The 18,767-nt window shown below is 50.7% G+C and overlaps 2 protein-coding genes across 5 annotated transcripts in view; one reads left to right on the forward strand and one right to left on the reverse strand.

The window, feature by feature from the left end:
* Nucleotides 1–15,885, reverse strand: part of Orp8 (Oxysterol-binding protein-related protein 8) — a 57,166-nt gene extending 41,281 nt beyond the window's left edge. For 2 of the 4 annotated variants that reach the window (XM_077702446.1, XM_077702445.1), the window contains exons 1-2: nt 15,650–15,885; nt 15,119–15,158 (exon numbers count right to left, since the gene is read on the reverse strand). In XM_077702446.1, the coding sequence (XP_077558572.1) occupies nt 15,119–15,158; nt 15,650–15,661 (52 nt within the window). In that variant the 5' untranslated portion in view covers nt 15,662–15,885. The remainder of the gene's footprint in view (nt 1–15,118; nt 15,159–15,649) is intronic. The other 2 variants (XM_077702448.1, XM_077702447.1) reach the window with 1 other exon arrangement.
* Nucleotides 15,886–16,068: 183 nt separating this feature from the next.
* On the forward strand, nt 16,069–17,024 carry Vps25 (vacuolar protein sorting 25). Its single transcript, XM_077702458.1, has one exon. The coding sequence runs from the start codon at nt 16,246–16,248 to the stop codon at nt 16,771–16,773; it is 528 nt and encodes a 175-aa protein (XP_077558584.1). The 5' UTR covers nt 16,069–16,245; the 3' UTR covers nt 16,774–17,024.
* Nucleotides 17,025–18,767: the final 1,743 nt, after the last annotated feature.

Raw genomic sequence — 18,767 nt, forward strand, 5'->3', positions numbered from 1 at the left:
CATGCAGGGTCCATGTCCACATCTGCCCGCACTATTAGAGAGTTTTAATGCAATGTCCCCCGAGGCGTATAAGTAAAAAGGCGCTCATTTATGAAATCCTGCGTCCTCCAGGTACAATTTTGAATGACGTTTATGGTGGAGTGAGAGAGTAATGCTCGACGAAATGTCACTTTCTTGAACCGTTGCAAACCAACATTCAGCTACGAGAAGAAGTGGAGGCCGCTGTCGCAATCGCTGCATCTCGGCGGCTTTGTTCAGTTTAAAAGGTGTGGATATGACGTGCCTTGTGGTCTCCTTGCCAGTTTCCATGGCCTAGCTCGCTGCTAGAAACGCTTGCACGGAGCTTCAAATCTGTGGACCTACTGTCGATTGAGGTTGTGGCAACCCAGCTTGTGCGATCTGCAGGCTTTTCTGGACTCCCTCGAGCTCCGCAGTGGCGCTCAGTCTGACAACTCTGCTGAGGCTTTATGGAAACAAGGAAACCGTACGGTGACAGCCTGAAGCACCATGATCGCTGCCGTTTCATGTTCGACGATTGCGTATTTAGACGCACGTTCTGTTGGCGATGTACGTCCACATATAAAAATGAATGAACGCTCCAGGAGGGTCGGCCAGCGCCGTACTTTCATGCCTTTTGTGCGGCTTTGGGGTGTTCTTCCGTCTCTGGTTTAGCTCGTTTCGTTGGCTTGTTGGTCGCAATTGGAGTTAAGGCCGTCCAACGTGGCGGTTGGCGTTCCCGCAGCGGCGTATGTGGCACAGTTATGGGTGCCATCTACATGGCGCAAATGGCGAGTGCTTTATTTTGTATATTGCCATTCCCCCATCGGGTCGCTATGCTGTGGTCTGCCGTTTCTTGCAGAGAATTCGGTCGGGTTTGCTACAGGCGCAGGCTGCGCAGGCGTCATCTTCGGTATACGCCCTTGACGGCGCGCATGCATGGCCCCATTGTCAACATTCTCGATCGCCTTGTACTGCAGTTGCGCAAGTCAAAGGTGTTGGCACGCATGGACGACCTGGGGTTGTCCTTCACGAGGGGTCGCACCATGTCGGTCGGCGGGCCTTCGGTTTAGTGAACGATGCGCTTCACGAACCAGCTAACACGTGCCCGTAATGGCGTGTGTAAGACATGCACGTGTTCACGTTTTTATCTAGGACTCGATTTCATCCGGAGGTCAAAACTGGCGAAGTCAGCTATTTTCCTGCGCGCTCTAATGACACTTGGAAGTAGGCAATTTTTGTCATCTGCTTTCTCACCTGCAATACACATCGCGCTGATATATATGCTGTATATTGCTTTGTGAAGCTGGGCCTTTTGCGTGCGTGTTCCACATATTCACATCATCCGCGTGAGTTCAAACTGACGTCTCGCACTTTTCCGAGTGCCCCGGCCAGTCGGACAAGGGCCGCGTCGAACAGTGTCGGCGCTATGACAGAACCTTGCCGGACGTCCCCTCCATTCGGGAATAGGCCGCACGTTCCTTGGGGAAAATTACGGCCCCTGCGTGATCGTAATGCCTCCCTGTTATAACATCGACAACGCACACGGTATGTGCGGTACAGCCATAACCAAGGAGGAGCAAGTGCGTATAAAAAGGGGAGAAAAAGCCCCGACATCAACCCGTGGGCAAGTGGGCCGCCGCGTATACGTATACGCAGCTGCGGGCTCCTTGCCTCAATAAGTTAATGGAGGGCGTGCAGCTGTGTACGTGCTACGAGTGCCGTTATGTAGCGCGGGCATGCACGAGCAGCATACCAGATGTATAGGCGAAGAAGAACCTGCCCGGCTGCATCGTGGCGAGGCATCGATCAGTCAGAGGACAGCCGCGCCCCTCTATATAAGCTGACAGCTATACCACCTATAGTGCGCGACACAGCTTACCGATTACCGGTACGGGACTAGAAGTTGAGATAGCCCGCAGACCCACTTGAGAATATCTATTGCGCGAGTTCCACCTCTCCCGCCTAGTGCAAGCGGGGATGAACTCGGAGTTCAGCTGCACGACACGCAGGCGAATTAGCTTCGTACGGAAACTGGAAGCAACGGCTCGCGACCGTTTTTTTTTTTTTTTTTTTCAGTAACGCCGCCAGAAAGAAGCATGACAGGGCAGTGAGAGGCTTATTGAACTCAACGCGGCATAAAACTGTGGTGATTTGGTAATCACGGTCCTTCCTGGCCTCTATTAAACGATTAACGACAGGAACTGCTGCAATTTTAACAAAAATTGTAATTTCAATACGCGGGGGAAAAAACTGACGCACAGCGGAACGCGTATCGGCCAGCATACGCTTTCAATCCGCTACCGCTACTCGATTAAAATAACTCGTGCACAATAAAACGAGTCAAGGCGAGACACCGTAGCATGAAGCACTATATATAAGCCGGCAGGGCACACGCGCACGTATACATAAAAACGGTTTAAAAATATACGGTTGTACACTTGTTTCCGTGAAACATCGCCTCGGTTAGTGTTTCAATGTCCATATCCAAGAGGTAACAGCTCCTAACTGGCTCTGATTTGGAGATGCCACCGGTCAACGTCAGCGGCGGCCGGACGATTTGGCTTGCACTTTGTGCATGAGTTCCCAGTTCAGCGCAGGCGCCGGAACTGCAGAACCGGTCCTGCACTTTTGTCGTATGCTCCTGCACCTCCTTCCTGGGAAGTGCAGGGAAAGCCGTGAATAGGTGAGGGGTAAAAAGCTCAAAGGCTCATGGGTGCATTGTTTTCTCCCGCGGAGAGCCGCCACTTCCGGTTCGGGAGCTCTCCTGGCCTCCCGTACGCCGTCGGCTTTCACGCGCGTGTGTGCTTGTTGTTTATCTGTTTCCACCGGGGAAAAAAAACGCTCATGCATCGGGAATTTCATAAATCACAACGATTGACCCTACTAGGAGTTTATCTGACAGGTAAGCACCCTGTGACAGATAAACAACACGCACACACGCGCCTGACAGCCGCCGGCGCACGCAGACGTACGGGAGGGCAGGAGAGATCTCGAACCGGAAGTGGCGGTAGCAGACGACGTATCCATGAGCCTTTGCGCTTTTTACCCGTCACCTATTCGACCTGCACTCTCTGCACCGTCGGTAAATCGAAGAGAAAAGTGCACGCGCGGTGCGCTGCACTCGAAAATCGAAGAGGCGGGTGCTGCACTACCTGAATGAATGCATCGAGTGCAGCCAAATCGAAGACACCTTATATTGGCAAGCAGGGGCGTAGCCAGGGAGGTGTTTCGGTGTCAGAACACCCCCCGAAATTTTCTGAGCGCTGCATCCCTCCTCCCCCATGGCTGGCATCTTCACATTTCAGAATGCTTTTTTTTTTTTTTTCCGGCGAGTGCAAATATTTTTTGCACATTATTTGCACTCGCAAATAAAGCCTCCTGTCAACAAGGCTTTACCGAGACTGCGTACTGTCGTCCGCTTTTCATCTGTGACTGAGAAACTCTGCAACAGTGTAATATGAAGTATAAATATGAGATAATCATAACCGCAAGTGGACAACTGCGTGCACCGCTAAACTCAGTGTGCCCGGATCTGTCAATAACAAAAAAAGAGATCCTGTACTGCGAGCACTGAGTAGTGCAAGTAGTGCGTGCGAGCAGTGAGTGGTGCGAGTATATATGCTTCGCCTAAATGCTAACGCTTGCTTCGCCGCCGTAGGGCCCCGTGTGCTGTGGTGCACCCTTTACAGGCAAGTCGCTGCAAGCAGACTTGGCGTAAGAGGCTAGATGGTCTCGTATACGCAGCCATCCAGATAGTGCAAGGTAGGTGAAGTAGCCAAATAATTCCTATTATTAAAAAGTTATGCACATTACATTACATAACACAGCCGCAGGTAAAAATTGCCGCCGCGTATCTGCTCCTTTCGTTGCAAATGTCGAACGACGATAGTCATCCGGCGCCCCTCCCACGTAAAGGCCTCCTTTCTCGTTTCCGCTCACCTCTCATGCTGTTCCTCTCCCGTCTCGCTACTCGCGCTAGAGGTTTGCTCGAGTCAATTTAAATTTACCGCGCTCCACTGCTGCAGGCCGGGTCTCTTGATGCCAGCACTGCGGCGGAGACGCGCGTGAATCGAGGCACCTTACTCGCGCGTTTATAGAACCCCGTTGCCTTTCAAGCGGAACGTGGAACCTATCAGTGCAACCTTTTGTTACTGCTGCCGTTTGATTTCTTTAAATACCGTCAGAAGCTATAGTGGCGCGGGCGACAGCAGGCAATGGAGTGAATTTTTTTCTGCGGTGGATTTCGTATTTCATTAAAACATGCATCCGTGAATATTATAATCAAGGAGCCCTGCAAATATCACTTGTGTGTTGATTTTCTGCATCGTATTAGCGTGATTTTTTTGTTCGTGTTCAACAATGTCGACAAGTATATGAACACTGCCACCGGACTTAAACGTTTAGATTTGGCTGTGGGTATATAAAACTTTTGCGCAGCTTCAGTTTCCCTTTGCCCGTTGGCTGAGTCAAGTTAGAGACAGACACACAGGCCAAAATTTCTGCGTTCAAGCAGCCCGAGGAGGAAGAATATATCCTCTTGAAAAAATTCTGCGACGATTACGCTGTGTCAGGCGAAGCCACGGCGCAGATAGGGCGATAATCAGGCGATAACGTAACAAAGCAGCCACTTGCTCAGACGTATTCCTAGGCATACCTTGCGGTCGTAAGATTATTAATGGTGCGACTATCGAAATGGTGCGGTGGTAAGATTATGACCGCCCCGCGTCGGCTGCAGGTGCGAGCGCTTAGGGTCGCGTGACGTAACAATTCAATCCGCACAGGGTAGGGGAAACTAAAGCCCCTTCATAAACTTTTTTTAGGTGCTGCAGCTAACCATAAGCTAGCTGCAGCACAGTGGAGGCTACACTGTTGTCCCCCTCAGGGCGCCTAACTCACCGCGAAGGAAGCAACAAAAGGCGCCGGAGCCTTGCGGTGCCACTTGCCGAGAGGGGAGAAGGGAATGTCCTTTCAGGAGCCCCCTCACGGCGAGTTAGGCGCCCTCAGTGGGCGCACTATTGATAACAATGTAGCATCCACAGTGCTGCAGCTAGCTTGTGGTATGAACTATAGGACCTGTCCGTCCGCGTCCGCGCGCATATTTACAATCGCAAAAAACCGCACACGCACCGGCAGGATTCGCGCCTGCAGTGTGTCCGGTAGACCAGACAGAGTTGGTGTCAGTCGTCTTACATACCCATTGGGCTACGACCGTGAGTTAGTCCCGAAAGACAAACGGCTCACTCCCTCGCCTGTAACGGTGCGGAGTACCTCAGGACCTCCCAATGTCCGTCCGCGTTCATCCGTGCGCAAACCACCATCAAGCGAAATTCGATTTGAACCGTGAGTTGTAGTTTCACTTAGGGAATAATCAAGGTGCAACTAACGGCTCAAATCGAATGACGGTCGGGGCGCAAATCGGATGTCACTAGGGGCGCAACATGGTTGTCATTTCGAGTCCCCGTACACCGCACCCTCGCCATCATCCACGGAGTGGAGATGCTGCCAGTTTTTTCTTCTTCCTTTCGTGGCTAAAGCGTACGAAGGGGCTATAGGAGAAACCAGCTATACCGGCCCGGCGAAGTCAGCAGGCCACGTGAACTGCGCTCCTACACACGCGCTATTTTGTGCGTAAGGCCTGGAACAGAAGTGCCGCTCCCAAATTACCTACATCGGCGGACACTGCTGGCGTTAGTATTGGCTCGGCCGCAGAGCGTTTTCTCGCGGGAGACACCCACACTCACCACTTACAATCTCCCAACATCGCATCTGCGCCAGCTGCGCTCTAAAAACCACATACGATCACCCGAGCACAGCGATAGCTGGTGACGTATATAGGTACAGCTTGGCGATTACAATGATTGTCAGAGGATAACAATCCATGTGGCACGTCCTTAAGTTGCGGCTTTACATCGAACTGGGCACAGTTCTGACCCCCTGATTATACAAGGTTGTGGCTTTGGCCCCTTTGTTCAATCCCCCGGGTGGGCATGCGTGTAATGCACGTGTGCGTGTGCATAGATATGTATAGAGCAGCAAATGGATGCACACCTGATGTTGTCGCTTTCAGTTGTGACGAAATTCACAAGCATGATGAATCCTTCTTCCGCCTCTGCTATGTGGGCTTTAGAACATGAATACAAAACCCATGGATAATTTGTCATCGGTGAAAACTCATGGCCAAGTAAGTGATCAGCGCCTCTGACGCAAACAAACCTTGGATCGATATATATCCAGAGAACTTATGAACTCGCAAAAGCACTTTGCTTTTTTTTAGATATGTGCTCTGCAGCGTATATACGCCGTGCCACTGGCGATCGACACGCCGATAAAAAGAACAGCTGGCACCATGGTAAGGGCCCCTCAGCATGTGGACCGCGCCGTCATGGCGTTGGGGATGCGTGCTAAGAGTCGCATTCCGCAGGCTCTGGCTTAATTTGATTTCCACCCAGTCCCAAATTCACCCGATTTTCTATTCGACTGCATGTTTACCTTTGTTTACAGGATCTCCCAGGATAGATATAGCCATTTACATTTAGCGACAATCCGAACCTTCCTTAACCTGTTCTTTTTGCGCCATTTTGTGTGCCATGTCAAGGTCAAGATGAGGATATTTCCGTCCCGCCGAGACATCGCATTAACCAGGCGCGCAGAGCAAAATCCACGCGTTGAACAAGTTAATATGTGATAGCCGAAAGACGATTGAGATGCGGGGATGTATTTGCTAATAGCGGCGGGCGAGCAAAACGCGGGTCCCAGAGGAGAGATATTACGAGCTCCCGTAAGCATACAATTACAGCTTATGGCTGAAGCCCAAAAATACGAAAATTCTCTGGCACTTGTTCTCGAGGTGTTCGTGCTATTTCGTTCTCTTTTTCGAACTTGTATTACTCCTGGTCAAACTCACGCTCCCTTTTTTTAACACTGCCGAGTCGACCTTGCGTGCCGTACACATACAGGCGGCCACTTCCTAATCGCGCGTGCTGGACCCGATGGGATGCCGCCAATTTGCCTCCGTGCACGGCCCGCTGCCCGCACATGCGCGGCTGCCACCAACCCGAGATCGGCGCCCAAGGCTGCTGCTGCTGCTGCTGCAGACGCCACTCGCCGTGTCCTTGGTGCACGCGCGCCGAGAAAAGGAAAAGAGCGGCAAAGTTTATTCCGTTTCTGTCCCCGCCAGGCATGCGAGCGACGATGCGCCGCGACGGCCCTTCGGCCAGTGGTATAGCGCTGTGCGTTGTGTATGGCCACTTCTTTGTCATATATACGGGATAAGGGATTCTTGGACACGCGTCATGCCTTGCCGCCACGCCATTCCGTATACCGCCGTTGAAAGGAGGTCACAGTTGAAAAGGAGCAGGAGGACACAGTGCAAATAAATGGCCGGGTCGGTCATTTATTTGCCCGCACTGTCGAGATTTCGGCACAGCATACAGATCCCTTCAGGCATCAAATGGCTTCAAGCCTATCCTCAATTCTTTGTGCGAACGTGCACAGACACCTCTAGCACGTATCTGAAAAACAAAACAGAATTTGCCAATTGGCAAATTCTGGAAACCGAGGCCAGGGCCCTCTGCTCCAGAAGCCGGAGTCACAGCCACTCGGTCACGACTGCTTGCTGATAGGAGGTATTCTGGAGCAATTCCCTCCCTTAAAATTTTTCCACCTGTCCATAATACTTAATAGAACTTGAAATTACTGTTTATACACATGACCCAGGCCTCCTTTTAAGCCAGGGACGCATAACGTAAAATACGTTGTGGTGGAAGGCGCAGAAGCTTGGACGGAAAGAAATAGGCAAGAAAAGTGCCCAGGTACCGGAATATGCCTGAAAAGTGCCGACACTCAAGGGCGGAAGACGACGAGAAAGCCGACGACAAAGTACACAATTAATGGGGCAAACGAACAAATCAGGGGCCGCTAAGTAACAGCACCTCCTTCCGGGAAACGCCTTGAATGGTTCTGTAGGCGGGCCCTCTTTACGCCTTGTGTGACGTGATCTTTTGCGTAGCGTAAAAATGTAAGGGCAACAAAGACAGGAATGATTTCTAAGCAAACAAGACACTGTCTGCCGTCGATCAAAAGCTGAAACAGCCTTGAACAGTGCGACGATCTTTCAGTTACAACAAAAAGCCACTCAGCGCTTTCTGTGTCCCTTTGAAAACGAAAGTAAAGGAAGCGTGGACAGTTAGGTGCGCGGGAAAGATAGAGACAAGAAAGTCAATGGGGTCTATAAAGAGACAAATGGAGAATGAAAAATAATTTATTTTACGATAACGCACAACGGGGTGCGCTGCTGTTTGAGACTCAAGCTGTCTACGTGAGGACAATGACCTGTGTGAGCAAATACTTGCCACAGCTGTGGCGACTATATGTATGCTGTGGAAAAGATACGGAAACAATCGAGAACTTAGTAGCTGGTCTACATTGCAGATTAGCAAAAAGCGGTTGGTGTACTGGCGGAGAAAAAGCAGGGAAAGCGCCAGCAAAGGACCGTCAGAATCATATATATATATCTTAAGCGCATAACTGAAAAAAATATACTGCCGTTTTTTTTTTTTTTTTAAATAAGCAGTAGCCATATGCCAAGAAACTATTGTCACCATCCGCATTCAAGGGGAAAGCCATCGTAGTTCTCATCATCAACATCACCATCATGTAAGAAGGAAATCATCCAACAAACTGCCCGTCAATGACGGCTCTACGCGCGCTGCCGCGCCACGGGGAAGTGCAGCAAATCGTAGTTGCGGGATATCACTTCGCAAATCTCCCCACGCGGTGGACCATGGAACATGATGGCATTCCTCAACCCGGCACGCAACCGTGCCCGGAAAGCGTAAGCCGCGAGAGCATCATCAGCTGTGGCGGCGTTTTGGAAAAGCCAAGTGAACGCCGCTCACTGCCCCTTTCGCGACGGTACGCCGGGGGTCCTAAGGTTTGCTTCTTGGGTCTTTGCGCGACACATATGCGAAAACATCAAATGTTTTGAGAGGGGGGGGGGGGGGGGAGTCAAAAAAAGGAGGGGGGTTCAAAACTTGAAGCGTTCGCTGCTAAAGTATACGGTCGCCACATCTCGAGTGGCCATCCCCGTATACCCTTCTGCTGGACGGGTTACGCATTCCCATGCCGCAAAGGCCGGCTGGTACGCAGTGAAGCGACGCATGATGCACTAGTAGGAGTTTTAGCTGAACGTTTTTCAGGGTCCGCTCCACTCTGATAGCAAGCGGGAGCGCCATGGCGCATGCCTGGCGCGCTTGGCGGTTGCGCCGGTAGGAGCGGACCGTCGAAAACGGTCAGCTAAAACTTTTCCTGCGGGCCACTTACACAAACGTCCCGCAACCGGTACAGCCGATAAGGCGTTGCGCCCGCAACCGGTACAGCCGATAAGGCGTTGCGAGTTCGCTTCCCGGCAGCAGCGGTACTTGGCAGCCGACGCGCTGGTGCCCAGTGTCGCGCGTGAAGTCATTTATGAAGCATGGTGCGAAACATGTTGGCACGCATGAAATTGCCTGATTAGTGTAAATGTGCGTCCAGCGTCGTCACAGGCGCAGCGCGCCTCCTGGGGTCAAAAATTGACGAAGATGGCTTATCCGGCCGCCTTCCAAACTGCGCTGACAGCTCAGAGTTCATGCCACAACAGATTTCGCTGAACACCAGAGCTTCTCAAGTCTTCCCCATCGCTGTGACTGGGTTCTTTCGTGAGGTGAAGTTTCGGTCCTAATAGCACATGCCGTCCTCATTAAAGCAGTGGCGAAGTAGGGAAGCTGCCTGACAGGTGCCGCATCGCCATGGATATGTGACACTTCTCACCTCTGGAGCGGTGTCCCTCAAGAAACGCAGCCATGCTCATCTTTTTTTTTTTATTCCTGATAATTTCCCGTGTTGAACAGTAACGGCTTTGGATCTGTACGCAAGATCCATTCCCACGGGGAAGCCTGCCGCCGTCGTGAACGAGTATGGCAAGCCTGACCCTGCGAATGTTGACTGCAAGCGTGCATGGGAACCTTGATTAGGCCTATCATGCATGCCGTAGTTACTGAGAGCTGCTAACGGAGTGTCTAAGAAGACCGGCTCCAATCCCGCGACACTTTGTTGTCAGGAAAGGGAGAGAAACTTCTATCGGGCGTCTGGGGTTACGTTATGGAAGCGTGGTGGCCGCCGGTTGGAGGAATAAGTGGCGACGATGGCAGCCCGACCCACCAAGGCGATCTGAACGCCGCAAGCTGCGTGTTTCCAAACGCTTCGCGGCACAGAGCCCCCACGTGACACGTGTTGTCTGCGTGCCATGGAGGAAAGAAAAGCTTCTGCGCGCGCTATTCTTTTGAGCGCCTGCTAAAAGGATCCCACCGTTCGCGCTCGGTGGCCCCGATGTAGATGACTGAATACTGGCGCTGATGGTTTGAGTTCGAGCCCAGCAGGTCTACGTTTTTTTTTTTTTTTTTTCATTGCTTTCCTATTTTTTCTAATTTAATTTTTTTTTCTAAACACAAATGTGCAAGTTGTTTTCGTTAATAATAGTGATTTGGTATGTTATAGGTCGCTCTAGGTTTGGGGCGCAGCCAACGACGACATTTAATTACGGTCCTGCATCGCGTGCAAAGACATGTCACGTGGGTGCTCTGTGCAGCGCTTCAGCGTTTGGAAATACGGTACCAGTTTAGAACGATACGGTGCTCCGTATACAATACGCGCGAGCGGATGAAATTCTGGTTGAGACGTGCATTTCTCATTCCTTCCCTCTCAAGGCACGATGTCTTTTGACAGTGCGGAACGTCTGAGTGACTTGCTTCACTGTTCTGATTATGCATGCGGGACGCGTGTCGGACGTCCACGCCTCGTTTAGGAACGTTCCAATCAATAATGCAGATTACGGCTTTCCGCTGTACAAGACGGTCGAAGATGTAGCTTCTACGCTTCTCTTTTCCGCACTCCTTGATTGCGAATGTCTGCCTCCATGTATAACGACAAATTCTGCCTTTTCGGGCCAGTTTGGGGCTGACTTCGTTGGTGGAAAGAAAGGTTAATGGTGTCTACGGCGGCCTGGAGGTTTATTTCTCTCTCTCCCAGACATCCATTTCTGGTTCACACGGTGATGTCGTCCGCACACACTTTCTATACCGCGTATACTTCTGCCTAAGTTGGCCTGTTTGGGGGGTGGGGGTTCCGAGTTTGGAACATGGCTTCCGCGTGGAATGTAGCCGTTCCTCTGGCAGCACGCGGAATGCTTATAGTGAGCTAAACTCTCAGAGGACTCATTTGTACGATGTGGGAAGGTTTTTGAAGTTGAAGTTCACCCCGACTGGGCCGGCTGCACTGCGGACGTTCGCCCGCTAAATCGCGCGTCCGAGTACGGTACCATCGTGAATGGACTACTACTCGTGGCATCAGCATCCGCAGGTGCAAGATCGAGCTGAACTCGTATGTCGTTCATTGGCGACTACTGAGTGAATGTGAGTTGGTATAGAACAGGGGTCGGCAACCTTTTGACGTGCAGAGCTGAATTGCATGAGGTCGACACATCGGGGGCCGGATGGCAAATCGAGGGGAAGGGGGGGGGGGGGGTATACCTCGCTAAGTGTGATGATGAGGGACAAGGCCAACTGGAAGGTATCATCTTTCTTTGTTCCTGTCTACCCAAGTTGAGATGAAAACTGTCATGTCGGCCTTCAGATAGGAAGTGAAAAGGGGAGGGAGGGGGTCCTGACGCCGTGTCGGGGCCGCAGAAGCGGCCCGGGGGCCGCAGGTTGCCGACCCTGGTATAGAACATGAGTTCCATTCTGCCGTGACCGCGGCGGAGCTGCATGTCAAGTTTTGGACGTCCCCGTCTTCGGAAGGCTGCGAGAAGCGTCAGCATGCGGTTACACAGGTGCAGCCGATGGCTAAGCTTTCTCTGGGCCTGCCCGTGCCCGCCCAGATCTCTTCGAAGCATCTTCTTGGGCCCTGGCTTACAACCGGCGTGGCAAGTCGCGCAAAAAAGTCGGAGCACTGGACTTGTGACAAATCTCGGACAAATGACTATATCGCCTGATAGTGTGTGTTTTTCGTGTGCGTCTGTGTAATTGGGTATTCCTGTGTAAATGAGAGTTCTTTCAATATATTTTTATCAAGCCTTCACCCCCATTTGGTGTAGCAAGTCGGGCGCCTACCCTGGCTGACCTCACTTGCCCATTAAATCTCTCTCTCTCTCTCTCTCTCTCTCTCTCTCTCTCTCTCTCTCTCTCTCTCTCTCTCTCTCTCTCTCAGATGCCTAGTATTCGATCAGGGTTATCTCCTGACACTCTCAATCTTTTGGTAGCCATGCACTAAACCTCCGTAATCGCTTGTTCCAATACCGATAAATTCGCTGGCATGGTCAGCGTCTCAAGTATAATGATCGTTGTGGCCATCCCAGTGTGTGATGTGGCCGTCTCTTTTGCTGCGCTCCTTTGCATCCTTTGTTGCTCGAGGTCCTGGGAGTGACAACAGGAAGGTCATCGATTTCCATCAGATCCTCTGTCACCTTCCATGTGCAGGGCTCGGGTCAAGGACCAAGCTGTGATCTGGCGTAGTATCTGCTTGCCTGATAAAGTGAAGGCCAGCTTCGCCAGACCATCATTAATTTGATCTGCTTGCCTGATAAAGTGAAGGCGAGCTTCTCCAGACCATCATTACTTTGATTAGTGACAAAAGCGCACCGCGTCCTCGGATATTTTCGACGCGCACAATTTAATGGACGCAATACAGGTTAAGATTGTCTCTGTTTCCCGCTACTAGCTGACGCTGTAAAAGAAAAAAAAAAAATCTCACGACTACGCTTTTCAAGTTGGGACAGCCGGGACGGTGTCAAACCAGAGCGGCGTCACGTTTTCGCGGTAACCTCAAAACGCATACTTTTGCGCATGCGCACTGCGTCTTCTTGCGCATCCATAGCAATGGTTGGGAACGACGAAAGAGCTGGAAGTTACGAGGCGATTGGAGAGGGGGAAGTTTTGCAAAGTGGGCACGTTCGGACTCCTAGCGGCCGCCAAGCAGCGTGGACGTATTTCTTCCGCGCTCAAGCGCTCGGCAGTGGTTCTGGGGGGACATCCGTCATGCACAGGCTTCTACCCTGGAACCTTTACCTCAACCCTTTGCTCGTTGCGGGCGCTAGAGAAGTAGAGCAGGGACAGTAGAGCGCGGGCTCCCGCTCCTCAAAACCCGCCCAGCTGCTGGCGGGGATCCACCCGGGATGTAGCAGGACGCCTCCGTTGTGCTTGACGGTACTTCTCGCACCCTTCCCGTGGTTCCCGCTTTTTCTTTTAGATAGCTTCCCAAAATAAGAAAACGTTAATTTTCCCCTAGGCCCCCTCGATTTGCCTTTTGTAGGCTCGCGCAACGATTCAATGTATGCTGCTGGTGCAGTTCGTAAAGGACTTGAGCCCGACAATTGTAAACGTTGATAAGCCTGCGTAGATTGCGTAGCAATCTCTTCTCGCCTTGGGAGAACAGTCCCCCAAGGCGAGGAAAGATGGCTCTATAATGTGCCTCGAATTTCGCTATACCTGGCAAATATTAACACGTTAGGACGCATGGTCATCATCCTTCCCAGCAGGGCTGTAGCCAGAAATTTTTTTCGGGGGGGTATGGATTTTGGGAAGGGGGTAGTTTTGCTGAAAGCAACAATAAGTATTGCTTACGTGCTGCCTGGAAAAGATTTCGGGAGGGGTACGGCCCTGCTTCCCAGCTCATGACTAATACGAGAAGTGGAGTGAGCAATGGCCACACTCCTACGGTCCAACCAAGTGACGGCGCGGGTTATCCCGTTCCTCACAGGAGTAATCGAAAATACAGATGTGTGGTTCTCTCTTTCGTGGCTAAATGAGTCGCCAACCTTTCGCCGGTTGGCACGGCCGTGGGTGTATTCTTAAAATTACGTTTTCTAATGCGAACTCAAATTACTGTAAAATAACCACGCAGGAAGTGGTCTTCAGTTTCTTCCGCTATATTTTATCCAGGCATCATTATTTTAATTGCACCAGAGCTAGGCTAACTTAGCCCGCGTTACGTTTAAATACCAAAAGTGAATTGTGAATTACGTTGACCGACACTACAGTAAAACCTCGTTACAAGAAACACTCAAGGAACCCGAAAAACATGTCTCTTATAACCAAAAATTCCAGATACTGTAGGTAGCCGAAAATAACCACTTTTTTATAAATCAGTATCGAAGCGTATTCATACACATTAAAAAAAATCCCACTATGGCTTAAGAAGGTCATTCATAGTAGTTTCGGGAACTGCAGATTGCATTAGCTTCCTTTCCAACTTTTGTAAGTAAAGCATTTCACTTTGCAAGCGTTCCTGTTCTCTCAATACTGTTAGAGTGCTCTTAGACAATTTTCAGCCTTAACTGCCGACAATATCGTCATCCTACTCCTCTGGTTCATCCTCTAGGGCACCGTTTACTCGCGTGAGAATCACACGATCTGTAGGCTCCTCGAACACACAAGGTCCACATCGGCAGACACAAACTCCTCAAAAGTTTCTGGAACATCTGCGGTCTCTTGAATGCAGGCCCAAGCTTCATCTTCCACAAGGTCCTTCATATAGGCGGTTTTCCACAAGTTCCTTCATATAGGGCCCCCATTTCATCAAGTTTTTTTCTAAATAGTGAAGAATTTAATATAGGGATCCCCAAAAAGTTGCCCTTAGTAACAGTGTCTCTTGTATGCAATGTTGCTAACACGGTGAGCATAGGAAAACCAACCAGACCATTTTCAAATGTCTCTTATAACCAAGTGTCTCTTGTAACAGTGGCTCTTGCAACGAGGTTCTACTGTAGTGCGAAACACTGTAGGTGCATCCGAAAGCCTGCAGTGCAAATTTCACCAGCCCGACAATTTCTTTCTAAACTACGTCAAACGATCAGTCACATGGCAAACAGACAGCGCTGCAACTTGCCCGTATGAAAGACTATAAATACTATTCAGCGACGCGCGAACGCTACTTGTGGCGGTCGCGGGTGAAGCCGGCGAGCTGCGTGAGAGCGCGAGCCGGCGAGCTCCGCAGGTGAGCTCGCCTTCAACCTGTCGCTTTTTAAAGGCGCGAATCCATCATGCAGGAATCCGCAGACATCATGCAAGTGTGCGCGCACGTCCCTTACCTCCAAACGAGCTGACAGGGCGGCCTTCTTTCGAATGGCTCTGGGAGAAAATAAAAAGAAACGAATCTTGAGAACAGGCGGTAATGACAAAAACGGAACGTTCGACACAGCTGGCTGCCTCAAACAACTGCCGCCTCACCCATCGTGCGTTGGGCAAGCGTACTGTACCAAAGCTTTGACTGTACGCGCCCCCACCTCAAGCGCCAGCAAACATGTCAATAAAACAGTGGCACTGAGATGGTACAATATTATTGCACTCATATTATTGCACGCGAGGTGCTGATACAGGAAAGTAATGAGAAAACGTTCGTATTTTCGACAATCTCAAGTCCCCCCGCGGTATTACTCCCACGCCAAGGTTTATTTAGCGCCAGGTTTGAACACCGAAGCATGGAATTATACAAAGGTTCCCAGCAGCACTTCTACGCAAACGCTAGCAGTACCTTCGGCTGCACTCACAGCCTCGCAACACACGAGTTGTGGACCCTCCGGCGAAGCCGAGCTAATCGATGCGGCGACCCGGTAACTCACCGTTGAATCCATCACGCCTCCGTCATCCCTTGGCGACTACAAACGGCACATTCAAGCGTGACTCTCATCAACGAGGTTTGAACTTCGTTGCACTGGTTCCACCGCGCCACAGAACAGAGGGACCGCGCACGGCACAAATCCACAGAAACCACGCCACTCCTCTTGATTTCCTTCTTCAGCGACACCTGTTCTTCGTGTTCTGCTGGTCCAGCAGAGGCTGGGATTTTGCCCCGCAATGCTGGCAACGTCCCCACAAAAATACTTTTCCAAATCTAGCATTTTGTGCATTATGTTTTATGCGGTATCGTTCAGTTATTATTATAAAGGAATCAAAACGTATTTATATTGTACTTGGATTTCAAGAAAATTATCTTCTTCTCCAAAGCCGATGGTGAAGCCATTATGAAGACTGTAGAAGTCAATCCAAAGCTGTTTTTGCTCAGTCTTTCTCTATGCAGAGTCTGTTCACGCCCCACCGCTGCTAACGCTGTGCGTTGTTATCTGCCACAAGGTGTTCTTGCCGTTTGGCACATTTGATGTGCTGTGAACTCGGGCTGTCTGCTTAGCTTGGTTCAAAGAAAAAGCGGTACGTCGCCATGACCGACTTCGAGTGGCCGTGGCAGTACAGCTTTCCGCCGTTCTTCACACTCCAACCGACGCTAGCGACGAGAGAGAAACAGCTGGAAGCCTGGAGTAACCTCATCCTGAATTACTACCGAGCGCATAAAGCCTACGTTCTTGACGTCGCCGAAGCTTTGGCCTCGCCACTGTTCCACAACAAGGACATCTCTCGCAAGCTGTCAATGGACGCTCTTCGGGAGATCCTCAAGTCAATGTGTTCGCAAGGCCACATCGCCTGGACGGATAAGCAGCAGACGCGCTGTTACGTCTTATGGAGGTCACCTGAAGAGTGGGGAAAACTGATGTACGACTGGGCGGACGCCACGGGACATCTGAACTCCGTGTGCACGTTCTACGAACTTGTGCAGGGCGACGACACGGCCGGCACAGAGTTCTTCGGTCTCGACGTCGACCTGCTACGGCTGTCCTTGCAGACGCTCGAAAAGCAAGGAAAGGCCGAGCTCATCACGTTTGACGGCAGTGACGGTGTGAAGTTCTTTTAACCGTGTTGTGTTCGATAGCTTTAAGAGAATGGTCTGCGAAGCATTCCGCGGCACAAGTGCATAAAAGGTCACTGAAGCTTGTACTTTCCTGGGTGCAACAACGCGGACTCGTAGCCTGTAATGTGCAAGGAAATAATTTTCTTTTAAGAGCAGGTGAACGTGTAACTTCATTGGTTGTCATGGGTGTGGCTGGTACAGTGGCCAGGTCTCTTGCTGCAGAAACAATAAATTAATTTTGTCGTTCAGCATAAGTAAGCATTCCGTTGTACACCGTTGCTGTAATATGCGCGGTGAATAACGTATGAAATAGGCTGCGCGTAGAGTGCCGTCCGACGTTACTATAAGGACGGCACAGAAGCGACATCCACCGGTTCGCAAAAAGGGAGCCGCGGCTGGCAACACTTCGCTCTCCCCAACATAACGTAACCTAACCTACCATAGCCTTACGAACAGAAAGCAGTTATCTAAAATGCGCAAGACTAACCTAAGCCATGAAAATTATAATAGAAACCAAAAATGCAAAAGAATACAGGAGGCAGCAGTTGGACTTAACCACTAACCTCTACACCACGGAGGCAGATGCACTGCCCTGTGCCATCGCGTCCTCCTGTGCAAGCCTAGTTTTCAAAATTCGAATGTGTCACCAAACGGCATTCTATCCATGGCTGCAGTGCTTAGCTGGAGTGCTGTGGGGCAGCACCATAGACCGTGCACAACTACAAACGTACTTGCCATCCTTTGGCCCCTAGGCCTAAGGTGTTTTGAGGACGCGTTGATTGCCGCCACACTGTCACCACCGTGGAGCCTGCCAGACCAATCCCCCTGGCAAACCAATGCCACCCAGAGCAGGAAAGACGTCCAGGGCAATCCTAAGCACCAACTCATGAAATCGCAGCCAATACTGGTGGGCTTTCGATCTGATGCCACTAGTTCAATGCAGCCGTGGACCCAGAGTCACTGCTGTTACCAACTGCTCTTGTGAGAACAACCTTTTCTGCCCGACTCACATCAGCACGGCAGTAAAAAAATGGGGAAGGGTGTTTTCAACAGTCTGCCGAGTACTCTTAAGCTCATATAAGTCCTGTGCCTGCCTGCCAGGCAGCCCCATCTGTCAGTGCTTGACCAGGGCACCGACAACCACCGTCAACACTGGGAGAGGCCTCCATACTAGTGGGCCGTGGATGTCTTTGTTAGTGTGTGGTATGCAATACACTCTTTGCCTGCTTTCTTCAAAGCAGCAGAATTACGAGGCTGAACGCTGAACAGTACGAGCGGGGCCCAGGTTGGCATTTGACAACACTGCTGTCAGGGGACTTCCACCAGCAGAAGTCCATATCTGTTCAAACTCGATATAAGCAGTTCGGGCATGCCGCCTCACTCACTACCCCTCACTCACCGCAGTAACATCAAACTGCACGTGGCACTCACAGGGTTAAAGACGACCATTGCACGAGTTGCGAACGTCAAAGTCACGTGCCTCTAATGTCTCTCTCCTAGTTGGTTAACCACCTTAAAGGAGCCATGAAGACAAAATACCAGTTTGTTTCATTTGAAAGATTTTGTGTTTTATAGTGTCCCCAGCGCTTGTCCAAATGCAAACAGTGTTTTATTCAGTGAGAAATTATTAATTTTAAGTTACAATTTTGATTTCCCCGCCAAATCATGTTTTTTCATGGTCTGCAATGACATAACAGGAACCGACCGCTCTGCAGCCGATTGGGAAGCCTGGTTTACCGTTAGTGAACCGAGATGGCGCCACCATATCGTGGCAAGCCGTTTTCTGCCTGTGGTTTATTTTTGACTGTATCTGAACCTGGCTTGTTTTTGTTCAGGGAGAAAATAATCGTTTCGTGAAACATGGCGCTCGCTTGACAAATATGGTCACGTAAGACACCGTTGCTTGCATCAATCGGCCAGTGTCGTCGAGACTACCCCAAAGCTCCGCAGTCCTGTGCAGCTAAACCAAGCATAGTGTGCGCAGTACCAACAGCAGT

Source organism: Haemaphysalis longicornis, unplaced genomic scaffold (genome assembly GCF_048455015.1).
Source record: "Haemaphysalis longicornis isolate Haplotype H1 unplaced genomic scaffold, Haemaphysalis longicornis Haplotype H1 scaffold_3, whole genome shotgun sequence".
NCBI classification, from domain to species: Eukaryota; Metazoa; Arthropoda; class Arachnida; order Ixodida; family Ixodidae; genus Haemaphysalis; species Haemaphysalis longicornis.

Bases quoted from the DNA above. Each gene is read 5' to 3' on its own strand.
- Vps25 (XM_077702458.1), top strand. From the start codon at position 16,246: ATGACCGACTTCGAGTGGCCGTGGCAGTACAGCTTTCCGCCGTTCTTC.